We start from the raw sequence: 20,182 nt of genomic DNA on the forward strand, positions 1-20,182 counted from the left end.
TATCTATCTATCTATCTATATACTACTAAATCTATATACTACTAAAACTCAGATCTTGTAACGTTTTTGTATATATATTCCACTGATGTCGGCTGAAGGCAATTCCGGCAAAACGGTAAACCGCAGCGCCACGATTTTTGTACCGCCTTAATCAGCATGCGGTTCGCTGCTGGAAAATGATATTTTTATTTAATTCGGACGCATATTTTGTAAGTTACAGAGGTCTAAAGGCGCTGCCCCCCCTCATTTATCGAAGTTTTGACAGAAGGGGGGCGCTGCGGTCCGGCAGTGCTCAGTACGCATGCGCGGAATCTCCACACTCAGTACTCAACACGCATGCGCGGAATATCCTCGCACGCACAAAAACAATGGACGCCGTTAGCGGAGCAAGCCCGCGATCACCGGCACACCTCTCCTCTCTCCCCTTGCTTCTCTCCTCTCTCCAAAAACCGGGAGAACATCTCCCCGCAAACCACCCCCCCTCCCAACTCACTCTCTCCCCCCTCAACAAATACCGCAACATCTGTCATCACAAAACGGGTAAGAGTAGGGCTGGGGGAGGAGAGAATGGGGGGAGTGGGGACGGGCCCAAAGGGCCCGCTTCCAACGGGCACACTTGTTCTAGTCTATCTATCTATCTTCTATCTATCTATATAATACTAAAACTCTGCGGTCCAACATTCCGTATGTATGTATGTATATGTGTATGTACGGAAGATTACTTACAAACCCTACTCCTCCTAGACGGTACACCAAAGCGCTACGATTTTTGTACCGCCGTATTCACCATTAACCTGGGCAACTATTGTAAGTACTTTCGTTCAAATTGAAGCTACCTTTTTAAAGCTAGAGAGATATTAAAGTTTAAATTTTTCATTTCTAACCCTTTTCTTCAAGGGGCTACATTTGTTTCCAAAAGTTTCCAGAAAAGGATTTAGTTTTCAGCAAGGATTTAGTTTTCAGCTTGTGACGGCTACATTGTTTCGAAAAGCTTCCAAGAAGTCTTTTTTGTTATTGCAAGTCAAGTCAAGTCAAGTCAGTTTTATTTGTATAGCACATTTAAAAACAACCCACGTTGACCAAAGTACTGCACATCTGATTAGGAAAAAACAAACAAACATCTGATTAGGGAAAAAAAAAAAGAATGAAGGCTATAGTGGTCACTTGACATACACAGATCAGGAGGACGGGCCCAACGGGCACACTTGGAGAGTAAGAGTGGGGCTGGGGGAGGAGAGAATGGGGGGTGTGGGGACGGGCCCAACGGGCCCTCTTTTCCGGGCCCAACGGGCACACTTGGAGAGTAAGAGTGGGGCTGGGGGAGTGAGAATGGGGGGTGTGGGGACGGGCCCAACGGGCCCTCTTTTCTAGTATAATACTAAAACTCTGCGGTCCAACATTCCGTATGTATGTATGTATATGTGTATGTACGGAAGATTACTTACAAACCCTACTCCTCCTAGACGGTACACCAAAGCGCTACGATTTTTGTACCGCCGTATTCACCATTAACCTGGGCAACTATTGTAAGTACTTTCGTTCAAATTGAAGCTACCTTTTTAAAGCTAGAGAGATATTAAAGTTTAAATTTTTCATTTCTAACCCTTTTCTTCAAGGGGCTACATTTGTTTCCAAAAGTTTCCAGAAAAGGATTTAGTTTTCAGCAAGGATTTAGTTTTCAGCTTGTGACGGCTACATTGTTTCGAAAAGCTTCCAAGAAGTCTTTTTTGTTATTGCAAGTCAAGTCAAGTCAAGTCAGTTTTATTTGTATAGCACATTTAAAAACAACCCACGTTGACCAAAGTACTGCACATCTGATTAGGAAAAAACAAACAAACATCTGATTAGGGAAAAAAAAAAAGAATGAAGGCTATAGTGGTCACTTGACATACACAGATCAGGAGGACGGGCCCAACGGGCACACTTGGAGAGTAAGAGTGGGGCTGGGGGAGGAGAGAATGGGGGGTGTGGGGACGGGCCCAACGGGCCCTCTTTTCCGGGCCCAACGGGCACACTTGGAGAGTAAGAGTGGGGCTGGGGGAGTGAGAATGGGGGGTGTGGGGACGGGCCCAACGGGCCCTCTTTTCCGGGCCCAACGGGCACACTTGGAGAGTAAGAGTGGGGCTGGGGGAGTGAGAATGGGGGGTGTGGGGACGGGCCCAACGGGCCCTCTTTTCTAGTATACTACTAAAACTCAGATCTTGAAGCGATGTTTGTATATATATTCCACTGATGTCGGCTGAAGGCAATTCCGGCAAAACGGTGAACCGTAGCGCCACGATTTTTGAACCGCCTTAATCAGCATGCGGTTCGCTGCTGGAAAATGATATTTTTAGGTTCGCTGCTGGAAAATGATATTTTTATTTATTTCGGACGCATATTTTTTAAGTTACAGAGGTCTAAAGGTGCTGCCCCCCCTCATTTATCGAAGTATTGACAGAAGGGGGGCGCTGCGGTGCGGCAGTGCTCAGCACGCATGCGCGGAATCTCCTCACTCTGTACTCAGCACGCATGCGCGGCATCTCCTCACTCGCACCAAAATAATGGACGCCGTTAGCGGCGCCAGCCCGCGATCACCGGCTCACCTCTCCTCTCTCCCCTTGCTTCTCTCCTCTCTCCCACACCCGGGAGAACATCTCCCCGCTATCCCCCCCCCCCGGGCCCCCTCCCCCCTCACTCTCTCCCCCCTCCACAAATACAGCCCCATCTCTCATCACCCTCCCCCCCTCCATCCTCAACACCTCCCTCCCTCAACCACTACCTCCCCGCCCAAGGGGAGGGTGTGGGGAGAGTAAGAGTGGGGCTGGGGGAGGAGAAAATGGGGGGTGTGGGGACGGGCCCAAAGGGCCCGCTTTGAACGGGCACACTTGTTCTAGTATAAAACTAAAACTCTCATCTGTATGCATGTATGTTCCTGAAATACAGCCAAAACGGTACACAATACCACAACAATTTTAGGGGCACCTTACTCAACATTTGCCTGCGGTGTGCAGTAATAAGTTTCGTTATATTTTAAAAGTAATTCACTTTATAAACTTTAATAAGCTCTATACCGTGAATGCGATAAGTTTCAACATGGCAGTCACGCCTGTGCAGTTGGGGAAGGGTTGCTGGGTCCGGTATCCTCGCGTTCGCAGTTGGGAGAGTGTTGCCAGGCCCGGCGGCGGTGTGCCAGCACAGCAGTGCCGGGAGGATTGGCGCCCATCCCGGCGTGCCCCGCACCTGACCTTGGAGGCCAATTCTCTGAATACATTCAAGAGAGAGCTAGATAGAGCTCTTAAGGATAGCGGAGTCAGGGGGTATGGGGAGAAAGCAGGAACGGGGTACTGATTGAGAATGATCAGCCATGATCACATTGAATGGCGGTGCTGGCTCGAAGGGCCGAATGGCCTACTCCTGCACCTATTGTCTATTGTCTATTGACCTTCCTCCCATGGTGCAGCGCGGCGGCAGAGAGAAGGTCAAAGAAGATGGCCGCCAGCAGGACGAACATCGGGCAGCACCACGATGGCCGCCCGGGGCAGGGGTGAGTGGCTCCCTCTCCCCTTTCCGCTCCCCCCTCGCCCGCCCCCGGCCCCGGGGGAGGCTCCCCGGCCACCACAACCTCAGATATACCCTGGGATCTTGCTGTACACTTTTGGAGTGGGGCCCGCTGTCACAACGGGAACCCAACGGGTCCACGGGTCGTGTTTTGTTCAAATTGTTGCGCTATCGTGTACCGTTTTGGCTGCTTTCTGAACAACCAATTGTTCAAGTGTTTTTGATTGCAACACGCGCCTTAATTTAGCTCAACAAGGAATCTGACAAGTTACTAAAGAACCTTTAGTAACAACGGGAACCCAATGGGTCGTCTAGTAATTCTATATACTTCCAATATACTGGGATCCAAAATGGCGGCGCTGCCATAGCAACTGCGGCTTACCTGCGGTCCATTTGTCTTTGTGTTTTTGTTGTTTTTTTGTCTTAATTGTAGTTGTGATGTCGTGTTTTTGTGTTTGTGTACTATGTGTGTATGTGGGGGGGAGGGGGGAAACTGTAAAAATTGTAAATATGTGTCCCTTCCGAACGGAGACCCGACCTTTGTTTTCTGGGTGGTGTCTCCGTTCCTGCTGCGGCCTACCATCGGCCCAACTCCTGGAGCTGGCGGCCTCCAGGGCTCTGGTTCGCAGAGCCCGCGGATCGGACTTACCATCACCGGAGCCGGCCGTCCTCGGAGGCTGCGGGAGCGGCTGCGACTCGCCTTAGGCTCGGGCCGCGTGGATGCCGACATCGGGAGCTCCGGCAGCGGCAGTGGGTTCCCCCGCCCCGGATCGCGGGGCTTGGGGCGCGGACATTTCATCGTCCGGCGCGGCCTAAAATATGCCGCGGGATGTTTCTCTGCTGGGCGGGGGCTTCAATGTCGGGAGCCACGACCGTCCCAACGTGCAGCAACAGCGGCAGCAGCAGCGTGTTCGCCCGCCCCGGATCGGACTTATCATCGGCGGAGCCGGCCGTCTTCGGAGGCTGCGGGAGCGGCTGCGACTTGCCTTAGGCTCGGCCCGCTGCGGACCGTCCGGCGCGGCCTCCAACCACAACAACCTGGCCGCAGGAGAGGACAGCAGGAAAAGGGAAAGACATTGTGGCCTTCCATCACAGTGAGGAGAGGACTGGAGGAGACTCACTGTGATGGATGTTTCTTTGATGGATGTTTCTTTTTTGTGTGTTTTTGGGGTTGTGTAATTTTACTGCCTATTTAATGCTTTTATTGTTGGACTGTGGGTGACTCAATTTCGTCCAATATTGGATGACAAATAAAGCTATCTTGAATCTTGAATCTTGAATCTTCTACCATGTCTTCCTTCAACCTCAAACATTCCAGAGAAAACAATCCAAGTCTATTCAACATCTCCCTGTGGCCGAAACCCTCTAATCCATGCAGCATTCTGATAAACCTCCTTCACCCTCTCCAAAGCCTCCAGATCTATCCTGTAATGGGGCGACCAGAATTTGATGCAATACTCCAAATGCGACATAACCAACGTTCTATAGAGCTGCATCATGACTTCTTGACTCTTATATTCAATGCCTCTAGCAATGAAGGCAAGCATACTCTACACCTTCTTAATCACCCTATCTACTGATGCTGCCACCTTCAGTGAGATTATGAACTTGAACTCCAAGATCCCTCTGTTGTAAGGGTCTTGCCATTAACTGTATCCACTCCACTTACATTCATCCTCCCAAATGCAACACTTCACACATGCTTGGGTTAAACTCCATCTGACATTTCTCCGCCCATTTCTGCAGCTAGTCTATGTCCCGCTGTATCATCTGACAGCATTCCTCACTGTCTGCAACTCCTCTAATTTTGGTGTCGTCATCAAACTTACCAATCCATTTACATTTATGCCCAGGTCATTTATATTCAGTAAACCTCATTAACAAGGAACATAGTGGGGAGGGGAAGGGGGGGGGGGGGTGGTGTCTGTTATTGTCGATTGTCTGCTGTAATGAAATAAGGGATTATCATTGTATAAGTAGTAGAAACAAACAACTAGAGGTATTGGTCAATACACAAAAGGACATAAAGTGCAGGAGTAACCCAGGCCAGACACCGTATCTGGATAATATGGATAGGTGACGTTCCAGGTTGAGATCCTTCTTCAGGCTCTCAGTCAGGAACTGGGCCTGGAATCCAGGTGATTTGAAGGCCAGGGGAAGAGGCGGCAGGCAGGCACGACCTGGAAGTGGCCGAGGAAGCTGTGTGGGCCGGAGGTGGTGGCAGTAGGTCCGGCCTGGATGCCGGCGGGGAGACGGTGCAGGATGGCGGTGGCATCAGCAGTGAAGGTTGGTAGGTCCATCCATCAAAACCAAAATCCGTCATAAAGATGTCCCTAAAAACTGTATATCATAAACTACATATCATAAACAGCAGAGGTCTCAGCACAGATCCCTACAGAACTGCAGTGGTCATAGAGTCCAGCCAGAATATCTACCTTCCACTACAAACCTCAATCTTCCATCTATTATCTGTTCATTTAAAACTGGTCAATTTTGCAAAATATTGATGGATTAAAGTTAAAACCAGGTTGCAAGTCTGTGGAAAAGTGCATATGTATTCCCTGGCAACAGTCTTGCATTCAGCTCCTTCTCACCATAAGGTAAACAAACAGAATAGAGCACTAATGCCCAGAGGGAAAATACACAATTTGAAATAAAAGAAAGAGAAAAAGAGCAGGCTCCAAAGATAGTTGTGACCAATGTGAAATACATGTATGTTATAGCAATGCCTGGTTAGAACTTAAAGAGCACAGTAAGGTGAATGACATTTAACCAAACATTGCCAAATCTTTGACTGTCTAATTAGTTCTAACCCTCTGCTTTGTTTCTATAGCTCCGCAATTTATTTCTTCTCAGTCACCTATCCAATTTATTTCTTCTCAGTCACCTATCCAATTTATTTCTTCTCAGTCACCTATCCAATTTATTTCTTCTCAGTCACCTATCCAATTTCCTTTTGAAATGTACAACTGACTCTGCCTCTATCACTTAATGCATTATATCTTAATTGTATAATGCCTGCACACTGTACTGCTAACCTTCTCCCCAAGAGAAACACGAGACTTGACTTGGCTTTCAAGTTGCTTAATTTGGAAGTAGATTCCAAATGCTTTACTTTAATAGCCTTTTCTGACATTCACTATTTATGATACAAATACAGTAATGGCATTTAGAAATTAAAATGTTCTCACTCACCCAGTCCGAGACTGCCCAACTTTGTCACAGATGTCCAATATGAGGCCCCAGTCCTCTGAAGTGTTCATCTCACTTGTCGCTTTCTCTGTTTCATTAAAAAAAAATTAAATGAATCAAACCATATATGCCAGAAAGCATTTAACTATCAAACATTTGAGTACAATTATTCTGAGAAACTCAGGCAAACAGTTATGTCAAAAAGATTCACTATGCGCTCAAATAAATAAGGTTCTCATCTACATCCTGAACAGATGATCCTCTTATTTTTGAGACAGTGACCTTTGCATCTGTTCTTAGGCCCTGCAAGATCATTTGTCAGCCCCAGTCCATTTCCAGGTACTAAGTGAAGCCGGAGAAATACTTTTATTGAACATTTTAACTTTGATATACTGGCAGTTCACCCGACAAACACAGTTTTACATGACATTATTTTTAGATTTCACTACCTCACTACAAGAGGACATTTCTTGGAAAACGCTCTAATCTTACGATCACCTTTACCTGAAACTTTTGATTCCTCGGAGAAATGGAAAAGAAAGCGTTGAAAGTGTTTTTCCAGTATTAATTCCAGTAGGACCACTGCACACCAAACAAGAACACTGTACACTGCGGACTTCATGCACAGCTCTGCAAACTGCTATCTACAGAAGTTCTCTGACGACTCTGCCATCGTCGGCCTCATCACAGGCGACAATGATAGGGTTTACAGAGAACCGATCAAGGAGTTTGTGGACTGGTGCCAGTGGAACCGCCTCCGGATCAACGCGGGGAAAACCAGGGAGATAATGGTGGATTTCCGCAGGCGCAGCCAGGTCCCCCCGACACCGGTGAACATCCAGGGAATGGACATCGAGAGGGTGGACTCTTATAAGTACCTGGATGTTTACCTTAACAATAAATTGGACTGGACCGAAAACACCAATGCGCTATACAGAAAGGGGCAAAGCAGACTTTATCTGTTGAGGAGGCTCAGGTCCTTTGGAGTGCAGGGGGCACCCCAATGGACCTTCTACAACACGGTGGTTGCATCGGCCATTTTCTATGGAGTGGTCTGCTGGAGCAGCAACATCTCAGCGGCGGAAGGGAAGAGACTTGACAAGCTGGTCAGGAAGGCCAGCTCTGTCCTGGGTTGCCCCCTTGACTCAGTACAGGCGGCGGAAGAGAGGAGGACAATGGCAAAGTTAACATCGTTGCTGGACAATGACTCCCACCCCATGCAGGACACTGTCTCTGCACTGAGTAGCTCCTTCAGTGACAGATTCCTTCACCCCGTGTGTGAAGGAGAGATATAGGAGGTCCTTCCTTCCCGCTGCTGTGAGACTGCACAACCGGCACTGCTCCCAGCAGACGAGTCAACAATAATAGTTAAGGAATACAGTAAATTGATGACAATTTATCCTTGTCTTTACTTTTATTTAAAATGAATGATCTCTTGCTATCCACTTTGCTGCTGTAACACTGTAAATTTCCCCGGTGTGGGACAAATAAAGGAATATATATACAAGAAGTCCACAAATGTTTTGCTGCTGATTGTTCACTTTGCTTCAAGCAACATCAGACATACTAGGTCGTTACGCAGTTAGCTGCCGAGTGAAAATGGCACGAAGGGTGTCACAATTAGCTCAGGGTCATGGAGGGAAATTAGGTGAGGGTTTAGTCAACTACTATCCAACATCATATACCTATATAGAAACCACAGTGTCATACAGCATGAAAACAAGTCCTTCGGCCCAACTCACCCATGTCGAGCAAGATGTCCCACCCTAGCAAGCCAGTCCAATTTGCCCGCTCCAGGCCCCTATCCCACTCACACTTTTCTATCCAACTACCTGTTCAAATATCTTTTAAATGCTGTTATTGTACCTGCCTCCACTATTTCATCTAGCAGTTTCTTCCATATACCCAACATCTTCTGTGTGAAAAACATGCCCATCAGGTTCCTCCAAATCTTGAACAAAACGCAAAGTGCTGGAGGAACTTTGTGAGTCAGCCATCATCTGCGGAGGGAATGGACAAATTATGTTTTTGTTCAGGGCCCTTCTTCAGACTGAACCTAACCTAAAAAGTGAATGAATTGTCAGTTAGAGAAAAATCCTAATGAGAAGTAGCCAACCCAATGGGAACCACATTTCAAAAGTAATGTAATTCAGCATTTTGTTCCTTAGACCAATGGTGCTAATACAGAATGCATTCCAACCGGAACCAGCCTCTTCTTATCCACTTAAAATCCATGTACACTTGTTTGATATCCTGGATATCTACAGGATACAGGGCACTTAAATGATTGCTAGTGAAAAACATGTTAGCAGTTTGCTGAACGCACCACTTTTTTGTGCACTACTGTAAAAACAAAATTAAACTGAAAGCATTAAAACATTCCAGTTTAAAAACATCAATGACCTTTCTTCCAAAAGTGTCTCAATAATCAATAAAGGCAAATGTGGAATAAACTTTTTAAAAAAAGGAGATATTGCATCTAATGGGCCTTTTCTCACTGTGCAAACATTTGAACACCAATACATTAATGAACATACATTAATGTGTATGTTAATGTGTAATAAACTATATTTGATAAGGGAACTCAAGGTAAATGAACCATTTGGAGGTATCACAATATGATAATTTTTAATCTGCAATTTGAGAGGGAGAAGGTGACATTGGATGTGTTGGTATTGCAGCTGAGTATTGCATGCCTACAGAGGCATGAGGGAGAAGCTCGCCAAAGATGGTAAGGGACCAATAATGGACCCTAGCAGGGAAGACAATGGAAAAACAATGGCAGGAATTTCTGGGAATAATTCGGAAGATGCAGGATCTTTTCATTCTAAAGAGGAAGAAAGATTCTAGGGGGAGAAAGAGGCGACCGTGGCTGACAAGGGAAGTCAAGGACAGTATAAAATTCAAAGAGAATGCGTAAAAAGAGAAGGACTTGGACTGGTTGGGAGAGTGGGCAGAGAAGAGGCAGATGGAATATCGTGTAACAAAGTGTGCAGTCATGCATTTTGGTAGTAGGAATAAAGGCGTAAACTATTTTCTAAATGGGGAGAGAATCCAGAAAGCAGAGGTGCAAAGGGACTTGGGAGTGGTCATAAGTGATAGGTGTAGAATTAGGCCATTTGACCCATCAAGTCTACTCTGCCATTCAATTATGGCTGATCTATCTCTTCCTCCCAACCCCATTCTCATGCCTCTCCATAACCTCTGACACCTATACTAATCATGAATATATCTATCTCTGCCTTAAAAATATCCACTGACTTGGCCTCCTCAGCTTTCTGTAGCAAAGAATTCCACAGATTCACCACCCTCTGACTAAATAAATTTCTCATCTCCTTCCTAAAATAACGTCCTTTAATTCTGGGGCTATGACCTCTAGTTCTAGACTCTCCCACTAGTGGAAACATCCTCTCCACATCCACTCTATCTAAGCCTTTCACTATTCTGTATGTTTCGATGAGGTCCCCCCTCATTCTTCTAATCTCCAGCTAGTACAGGCTCAGTGCCGACATACACTCATCATAGATCAACCTACTCATTCCTGGGATCATTCATGTAAACCTCCTTTGGACCCTCTCCAGAGCCAGCACATCCTTCCTCAGATATGGTGCCCATAATTGCTCACAATATTCAAAATGTGGCCTTACCAGTGCCTTATTGAGCCTCAGCATTAAATCACTATTTTTGTACACAAGCCCTCTTGAAATAAATGCCGCAACATTCAAAGATTGAGGTTAATTAAGCCTCAGATGTGTCCGCTGCCACATCATAGGATGTATCAAGAATTTTGAAAGAAATATACAAGATGGTTGCGAGGGAATATAAAAGATTTTTACTGCACTGTGGATAGTCATGTACTGGAGATGGTTTTCAAAAATGGAATTAAATTGGCACTTGGGAGAAAACAATGGGCAATAGACAATAGGTGTAGGAGTAGGCCATTCGGTCCTTTGAGCCAGCACCGCCATTCAATGTGATCATGGCTGATTGTTCTCAATCAGTACCCCGTTCCTGCCTTCTCCCCATACCCCCTGAGTCCGCTATCCTTGAATGCATTCTAGCTCTCTCTTGAATGCATTCAGAAAATTGGCCTCCACTGCCTTCTGAGGCAGAGAATTCCAGAGATGCACAACTCTCTTGACTGAAAAGGTTGCTGCCTTGCAGTGCCAGAGACCCGGGTTCAATCCTGACTACGGGTGCTGTCTGTACAGAGTTCGTACGTACTGCCCGTGACCGCTTGGGTTCTCCCCGGATGCTCCAGTTTCCTCCCACGTTCAAAAGACATACAGGTTTATAGGTTAATTTGGCTTTGGTAAAAATTATAAATTGTTCCTATTGTGCAGGATTGTGCTAGTTTATGGGGTGATCGTAAATTCTCCCATAACATTTCGTAAGCGTTTTTCTAGCATGTAAGAATATTTTTTTTAATTTAAAAACTATTCATTAATGATTGAATACTGGATAATTAGTTTAATTATCGGCTGTGTTAGGGTAGTTATTAAAAGAAATTAAAGAATTATTGCAAGTATAAGTAGTATATACATACAATAGACAATAGGTGCAGGAGTAGGCCATTCGGTCCTTTGAGCTGATGAATGGTCAAATGAGCTGATGAACGGTCCTTTGAATGGTCATGGCTGATCATTCTCAATCAGTACCCCGTTCATGCCTTCTCCCCATACCCCCTGACTCCACTATCCTATCAGAGAATTGGTATCCACTGCCTTCTGAGGCAGAGAATTCCACAGATTCACAACTCTCCGACTGAAAAAGTTTTTCCTCATCTCTGTTCTAAATGGCCTACCCCTTATTCTTAAACTGTGGCCTCTGGTTCTGGACTCCCCCAACATTGGGAACATGTTTCCTGCCTCTAACGTGTCCAACCCCTTAATAATCTTATATGTTTCAATAAGATCCCCTCTCATCCTTCTAAATTCCAGTGTATACAAGCCTAGTCGCTCCAGTCTTTCAACATACGACAGTCCCGCCTTTCCGGGAATTAACCTAGTAAACCTACGCTGCACGCCCTCAATTGCAAGAATATCCTACCTCAAATTTGGAGACCAAAACTGCACACAGTACTCCAGGTGCGGTCTCACTAGGACCCTGTACAACCTCTTTGCTCCTATACTCAACTCCTCTTGTTATGAAGGCCAACATTCCATTGGCTTTCTTCACTGCCTGCTGTACCTGCATGCTTCCTTTCAATGACTGATGCACTAGGACACCCAGATCTCGTTGTACGTCCCCTTTTCCTAACTTGACACCATTCAGATAATAACCTGCCTTCCTATTCTTACCACCAAAGTGGATAACCTCACACTTATCCACATTAAACTGCATCTGCCATGCATCCGTCCACTCACACAACCTGTCCAAGTCACCCTGCCACCTCATAGCATCCAATTAAGATTACTTTGGGAAACACATGTTCCTGACTTATTAAGAAACCAGTTACAGGCTGTACTCAGGAAAGAGACCCTTATGTAACCCGGGGGAGGAGCCAGCTCTACCCTCGCAGCTGCGGCTTGCCTGCAGTCCATTTGTCTTTTGTGTTTTTTGTTGTTTTTGTCTGAATTGTAGTTTTAATATGGTGTAGTGTTTGTATGTTATGTGGGGGGTGGGAGGGAACGGGAACTGTAAAATTCTCTCTCCCGAATGGAGACGCGACCTTTGTTTCTGTGTCGTGTCTCCGTTCCCGCTGCGGCCTACCACCGGCCATGCACCTGGGACCACCTGGGCTCTGGTTCGCAGAGCCCGTGGCCCGGACTCACTGCCTGCGGCGCTGGCCGCCTTCGGAGGCTGCAGGAGCGGCTGCGACTCGTCTCCGGAGGCTCCGGCGCGGGCCGCGTGGACGTCGGAAGCCCACAGGCCCCTGGGTGGGGGCCGACATCGGGAGCTCCGGCAGCGGCAGCGGCAGCGACAGCGTCTTCGCCCGCCCTGAATCGCGGGGCTTGGGTCGGCCCGCCGCGGACCTTTCACCGTCCGGCGCGGCCTGGAATAGGCCGCGGGATTTTCTCCGCCCGGTGGGGGCTTCAGTGTCGGGAGCCCCGACCGCCCCGACGTGGCAACTTCAATAGTCTGACCGCGGGAGAAGACGGCAGGGGAAGAGAAAAAGACATGCTGTCCTTCCATCACAGTGAGGAGGTGACTGGAGGAGACTCACTGTGATGGATGTTTTTTTTGTTTGGTGTTAGTTTATGATTGTATGTGTTATTGCATTTTTATTGATTATTCTTATTGGTCTTATTGTTGAACTGCGGGTAATGGTTCATTTCACTACACATTTATGTGTATGTGACAAATAAACGACTATTGACTATTGACTATATTGAAATGCCTGTACCTGTCCTGTACCTGTAATTGCCTTTTAAACATTGTAACTCAATCTCCCTCCACCCCCACCTTCAGCTGCTTGTTCCACTTAGCCACCATTATCTCTGTGAAAATCCTAACCTTCGGATCTCCAACTCTACCCATAGCCTATTCTATTGTCAACATACTGGGTTATTTTCCTCAGCTAATTGCCACCCAATCAATCCACTCTCAACCGTTAGCAGAGCGATGAAAGCTAAAAATCAAGTGAGCTATTAACCACCAATCTCTTGCCAATAAATTATTCATTGCTTGCGAGTTTCATTGAACAAAATCAGGTTCTTATCTCATCATGGCCAAAGATCCCAAATCCACCGGCAAGGCTACAACAATTGCCATTGACATCAAGGCAACATTTGACAGAATGTGGTAACCAGGGAAAAACATTCCAATGGCTGGATTCATGCAAAAAATGGTTTGATTATTAGGGATGAATCGTCCCAGGCCACGTGGCAGTGTCTGTGGCTCAATAAATTCCAGTAGCTTCATCAAAGACCTGCATAAGGTCAGAAGTTGGATGTTTGCTGATGATTGCACCCTAAGCATCTCCTTAGAAAATGAAGCTCTTCATGCCTGCACACAGCAAGACCTTGAAAACCTTTTTGGCACAAGGTAATGAGTGACAATTAACATTCACTCTACAAAGATGCCCATTCACACTACACAGATGATCATCTCCAACCAGAAGGTCTGACTACCTATAGTGGCATTACTATTAACCAGTTCCCCATCAGTGAAATCCTGCAGGTCTCCATTGGCCAGAAGTTTAACTGGACGAACCACACAAATACTGAGGATTTATGAATAAGTCAGAAGATGGGCTTCCTTTGACATGAGGCTCTCTTCATAACACCCAGAATCCATGCAAGGTACATCAAGGTGGAACCTGCCTGTATGAGTGTAACTCCATTCCATACAGGTGCCACCTGTGTGGCTCTCCATCATCATCCTTCATGTGTAAGAAGGAATTGCAGATGCTGGTTTACACCGTAGACACAAAATTCTGGAGTAACTCAGCGGGTCAGACAGCATCTCTAGAGAAAAGGAATAGGTGACGTTTCGGGTCTTGACCCTTCACCAGACTGATCTCCAGGGATGCTGTCTGAGCCGCAGAGTTGAACCAGCATTTTGTGTCCATCATCCTTCATGTGCTTTCTCTCCACAATACACACACACAATGGTTGCAGTGAACAGTCTGATAAATGCACATTTACTCGCTTGCCCTTTCCAAACCTACAACCTCTAATACCAAGAAGCTCATGGGATTCAGCCTCATGGGAGCACAATTAACTACATGTTCCTCTCCAAGTCACATCGTCCCAATGAATTGCATCGCCGTTCCATCAATATTGTTGGGTCTAAACCCTGGAACCTCCTACCCAATGCACATTCGGAGTAACTTCACAAGAAAGACTGCAGTGGACTCTTCACCACCTATTTTATGGACTCTTAGGGGTGGCCAATAAATGGCAATGATGCCCATATACAAAATTGATAAAAGTACATTTGACAAATGAATTCAGTCCTGATTTTTAAAAGTGGCAACAAAGCATTCAGGAGCAGAAAACCCCAAAAAGGGCGGTCACGGTTGCGGCCTTACAGCGAATGCAGCGCCGGAGACCCAGGTTCGATACCAACTATGGGTGCTGTCTATACGGAATTTGTACGTTTTCCCTGTGACCTGCATGGGTTTTCTCTGAGATCTTCGGTTTCCTCCCACACTCCAAACACGTACGGGTTTGTAGGTTAATTGGCTTGGTAAATATAAAAATTGGTCGGCGCGGACCCAGTGGGCCGATGGGCCTGTTTCCGCGCTGTATCTCTAAACTAAACTAAAAACTAAACTAAACTGTGACTGTATCTCAATGAGTCTGAAGAAGGGTCTCGACCCGAAACGTCACCCATTCCTTCTCTCCAGAGATGCTGGCTGTCCCGAGTTGCTCCAGCATTGTGTGTCTCCCAAAGGAACTAATCTGCTATCAGTGCTGTTGGGTAGCATTATTATACAGAACTGTATAGCTGTTTGTCATCTATATCAATGATTTGGATGAAAATATACATGACACGATTAGCAAGTTAGCAAATGACACAAAAGTGGAGAATATTGTAGATAATGAAGATGGTTGTCAAAAATTGCAGCAGGATTTTGATGAGTTGGCAGATGGCTAAGGAATGATTGATGGAATTTAATACAGAGAAAAGTGAGGTGTTGTATTTTGAAAAGTCTAACATGGGCAAGACATACATGGTGAATGGTAGGGCTCAGGAGAGTGTGGCGTAGAGCAGAGGGATCTAGGAGTGCAGGTACTTTGATCCTTGAAAGTGGTGCCACGGGTACAGGTGGTGATGTTGGCGAGGCCACATTTAGAGTAATGTGTTCAGTTTTGGGCACCATGTTACACGAAAGATGTTGCCAGGCTGGAAAGGGTGCAGAGAAGATTTACGAGGATGTTGCCAAGACTTGATGGCCTGAGCTATAGTAGAGGTTGAGCGGGCTAGAGCTTTATTCCTTGGAGCACAGGAGGATGAGGGGTGATCTTACAGAGGTGTACAAAATCATGCGAGGAATAGATCGGGGAAAAGCACAGAGTCTCTTGCCTAGAGTAGGGGAATCGAGAACCAGAGGACATAGGTTTAAGTTGGGGGGGGGGGGGGGGGGAGGGGGAGAAGATTTAATTGGAATCCGAGGGTTAACGTTTTTTTACACAAAGGGTGGTGGGTGTATGGAATGAGCTGCCAGATGAGGTAGTTGTGGCATGTGCAAATGCAATGTTAAGAAACATTTAGACAGGTACATGGATAAAGGGTTATGTGCCAAAAGCAGGCTGGTCGGACTAGTGTAGATGGAATGCATTCGTCGGTGTGGGAAAGTTGCTCCAAAGGGCCCATTTCCACGCTATACGGCTCGATGACATTCCCAACTGAAGGAGCGATCCTCAATGTGGGAGGGAGTATGCTCCTCCGAAACAGCCCGTAACCTGAAGTTGCATCATAAGTGCAAGAAATGCAATTTGGAAAAAAATAAAGGTTGATTTATTCACTTTTTTTAAGCCCACATAAATTTAATAAGAGCAAATTATACTCTATTTCAAATTTTAGATAACGATTTGTGAATTTTGTAAGTAATTGTTTCCGTAACTCGAACTGCCCGTAATGCAGGGTGGGGAGTGGATGGCGAGTCGCCTGTAAAAATCAAGTTGTTGACATGACAGATCTGCTTTGATCGCAAACCAATTATTTCTCAAGATTTAGTGCAGCACCAGTAATCTTTCCAAAAATATAATTTAGCACTTTTTCTCCTGACCAAACTGAACTGCAGTGCAAATCTTTTAACAAGCTCCAATTCAAACAATGGTTTTAGCTATCTTTCCTACACACAAGTTGGCCCTGTACTTTGGAGCAGAGCAACATATTAGAGGACTCCCCCCCCCCCCCCCCCGAGAATAAACACACTTTAAACCAACTTAAAACTAGGCATCCAATATATTACATTTGATGGCATAGTTAAAGTCGACTCTCTCTTGTAAATGTTCACTTATCAGTAGTGCAAAATTTATCTCAGACCTTGGAGGAATGTGGTGTCTGTCTTTGAGGATTGTTAATTGAAATATGCAGTTATTCTGCAAATATCTATTTCCTGCGTTGCAAGGGTTTCATAAAACCTTGTTTGTAGTAATATCAATTACAGGACCCACAAAATTTTAATCTCAGCAAACCAAAGATTCATTTGTCAAAATTTAAAATTAAGAGATGTATTGACAATCGCTTTGCATTCTTACTTGAAGCATTTCTTCCAACAGTGAGACAATTAGAAGGACATGCAGTCCAAAGACATACTTAATTATTTGCTAGATGCTGCAACACTGGAGATGTTATTTCAGATGAATTACAGAAGACTCTTAGTGGTATTTCAAACAAAAACAGGATTTCAAAGTACTGTATTCCAAAAGTATGTCAAACTCGGTCTCCTGTCACTATTTATCTCTCAATCTACATGGTAGATTATCAGATACAATCATTATCAGTTTCTTGTTGCAGAAAGGTATGCACTAACAGGCTGCAATCTTTCCTGCTGTTACTACTGTGTTTCATTCTGAAATCTTTCATGCCTAAAGTCAGAGTCAGACAGCACAGAAACAAGCCCTTGGGCTCAACTTGGCAGTAAATGTGACAATGGAATTGGCCAAACTCATGGAACTTTGGGAGTCAGCACTCATCTCAGCAACTGGATCCTCGACTTCCTGACCAACAGACCACATGGTCAAGGTGTAATTTAATCAAAGTGTTTAAAATGATAACTTAATAAGACCAGATACAGCAAAACTCTCATTTGGTGAGGATACCCATCAACACGGGTACATTACCAAGGTCACAGCAGCATCACTTCAGAGTACAATTATGACGTATTTAAGAATTATGAATAGAAAAACTTAACATTAAGCATCATAACATAGCTGGCAAGGCTCAGCACAATATGTGAGATCAGCACAATACATTTTCCGCTGGATAAACTCAGAAGGCCAAGTAAAATTGTCCCAAGTTTGTAGGATTGTGCTAATGTACGGGGTGATAGCTGGTCAATTGATAGCTGGTCAATGCGGACTTGATGGATCAAAGGGCCTTTTTCCATGCTATATCTCTAAAGTCTAAACAGCTGAATCCCCAATCCCTATTCAATAGCTGGAATGTGGAGTAATAATATGGAAAGAAGAGAAACAAAAAGGGTGCAACTCCCAATTGTTACTTAATTATTATTATTTATTTATGTTTTGGATTTAAACATTTATTTACATGCTGATTACTACAAGAAACTGAATAGCTGATTTTATCCAAACATGCAAGTGATTTATTTCACTAAGCTCATTGACATCAGTCACGTTGTCAGCTACATCAAAGTTCAGTTAAGTTTAGGAAGGAACTGTAGGTCCTGGTTTACACTGAAGATAGACACAGAGTACCTGAGCAACTCAGGTCAGGCGGCATCTCCGGAGAAAAGGGACAGGTGAAGCTTCGGGTTGTAACCCTTCCTCAGACTGGTCTGTCTTTAAGTCTGAAGAAGGATCCCGACCCAAAACGTCTCCCATTCCCTTTCTCCGGAGATGCTGCCCGACTTGCTGAGTCACTCCAGCATCCCGTGTCTATGTTTAGTTTAGTTTATTTTTTTATTTATTTTATTCTGTGGCAAATCCGAAAGGAAGGACAGGCAGAGCAAAGTTAATGAATATAGTGGACTGGTTGAGTGAAGTATATTTATTTCAAATTACAGGTAAAACAGATGGTCAAGGAGTCTGGGTTAATACATGGAACGATGATATTGTAGACATTAGCGATTTGGTTGAGAGGAGAATCAAATGAAGATAGGCAAATGTTTCCGACGTGATAGAGAGGAATGAAAAAGAAGCGGGAAAGTTAAACTACTGATTGGGGAGAATGTTACAGCTGCATTTACAGAGGACATCCTGGAACTGGGTTCTTCCAGTGAGGCAAAATGGGTAGTCAGGGACAAGAAAGATGCAATCATAATAAAAGGGTTATACTATAAACCTCCCAAAAGGAACAAGAATGTAGACAGACAAGTAGCTTGCTTTCCCCATTATTGACTGAAAGTTCCTAAGTGCCAGAAGTTTAGATGGAGCAGAATTTGTCATACCTGACCTTGTATTAGGAAATAGGCCTGGGCTGACAAACAGAGATTCAGTGGGAAATCATTTTGGGAGTAGTGATCATACTTCTCAGTTTTTGAGGTAGTTGTGGATAAAGATAAGACTGGACATCAGGCAGAACTGCCAAACTGTGGGAGTATTATGCAGAAGCTGAGGTATAGATTGGGAGAGGCTGTTACAGGATGTCCTTAGATAACATGTCGGAGTTTTTTAAAGACCTGATCAGAATTTAGGACCAACATATTCTTGCAAGGAAACAAGACAGGAAGGCAAGGTTCAGGAATCTTGATCGATGAGAGGTGTTATAAATTTTGTTAAAAAGAAAAAAGCATATGCACGTTTCAGGAAACTGAAATTTGATGGGACCCTTGAGGATTATTCAGGAAGCAGGAAATAACTTAAAATAGGGAATCAGGAGGACTGAAATAGGCCATGAAATGTCCTTGGCAAGTAGAATCAAGACATTTTACACACACATTAAAAACAAGAGGATAGCGACAGAGACAGTAGGAGCACCAAGTGGGCGAGATACTAAATAAGTACTTTGCATTGGTATTTATAATGGAGAACTACACAAGAGATTGTGAGATCAGGGAGAGATATACTGATATGCTAGGACAAGTTATCATGGAGATGTTGAGTCTTTTGAAGAATATCAGGATGACTAACTCCCTAAAGCCTAATGGAACCTATCCCAGGACATCGAGGAGGGGAAACAATAAACTAGATCGCCTTGATAGAGATCTTTATATCCTCCTTATCCACAGGCAAGGTCCCAGAGGACTGGAGAAGACTTAATGCTGTTACTTTATTTAGGAAGGGCAATAGAGACAAATAAGGAAACTGCATTGCATGCAGTTCTGGTCACTCTTTACAGGAAGGATGTGGAAGGCTTTGGAGAGAGAAGAGGTTCACCAGGATACTTTTCACCAGGATACTGCCTGGAATAGGGAGTATTAGGTATCAAAAAGAAGTTAGACAAACTTGGATTTTTTTTCCCACTTTGATTTTATAGAGGTGTACAAAATCATGAGAGGAATAGATTGGGTAGATGCACAGAGTCTGTTTGCCCAGAGTAGGGGAATTGAGAACCAGAGGACAGGTTCAAGGTGAAGGGGAAAAGATTTAATAGGAATCTGAGGGGTCATTTTTTCACACAAGGGGTGGTGGGTGTATGGAACAAGCTGCCAGAGGAGTTAGTTGAGGCTGGGACGATCCCATCATTTCAGAAAGTTAGACATGGATAGGCCTCCTCCTGCACCTACTTTCTATGTAAAGCAACCCTGCCACACTATTATAAATGGCAATCAACAACTGACGGGAGGATGCTTCCATTCTCGATGATGTATGGGGCCAAGCATCAATGTCACAGACAATGCTGAAGCATTCACAATAATGTTCAAACAGAGGTG

General features: G+C 44.9%; 1 protein-coding gene across 2 annotated transcripts in view; it reads right to left on the bottom strand.

Moving 5' to 3' along the window:
* LOC144603390 (signal transducing adapter molecule 1-like) overlaps positions 1 to 20,182 on the bottom strand; it is a 57,505-nt gene that overhangs the window by 32,155 nt on the left and 5,168 nt on the right. For both annotated transcript variants that reach the window (XM_078416566.1, XM_078416555.1), the window contains exon 2: positions 6,736 to 6,820. In XM_078416566.1, coding sequence (XP_078272692.1) covers positions 6,736 to 6,820 — 85 coding nt within the window. The remainder of the gene's footprint in view (positions 1 to 6,735; positions 6,821 to 20,182) is intronic.

Source organism: Rhinoraja longicauda, chromosome 2, assembly GCF_053455715.1.
Source record: "Rhinoraja longicauda isolate Sanriku21f chromosome 2, sRhiLon1.1, whole genome shotgun sequence".
NCBI lineage: Eukaryota > Metazoa > Chordata > Chondrichthyes > Rajiformes > Arhynchobatidae > Rhinoraja > Rhinoraja longicauda.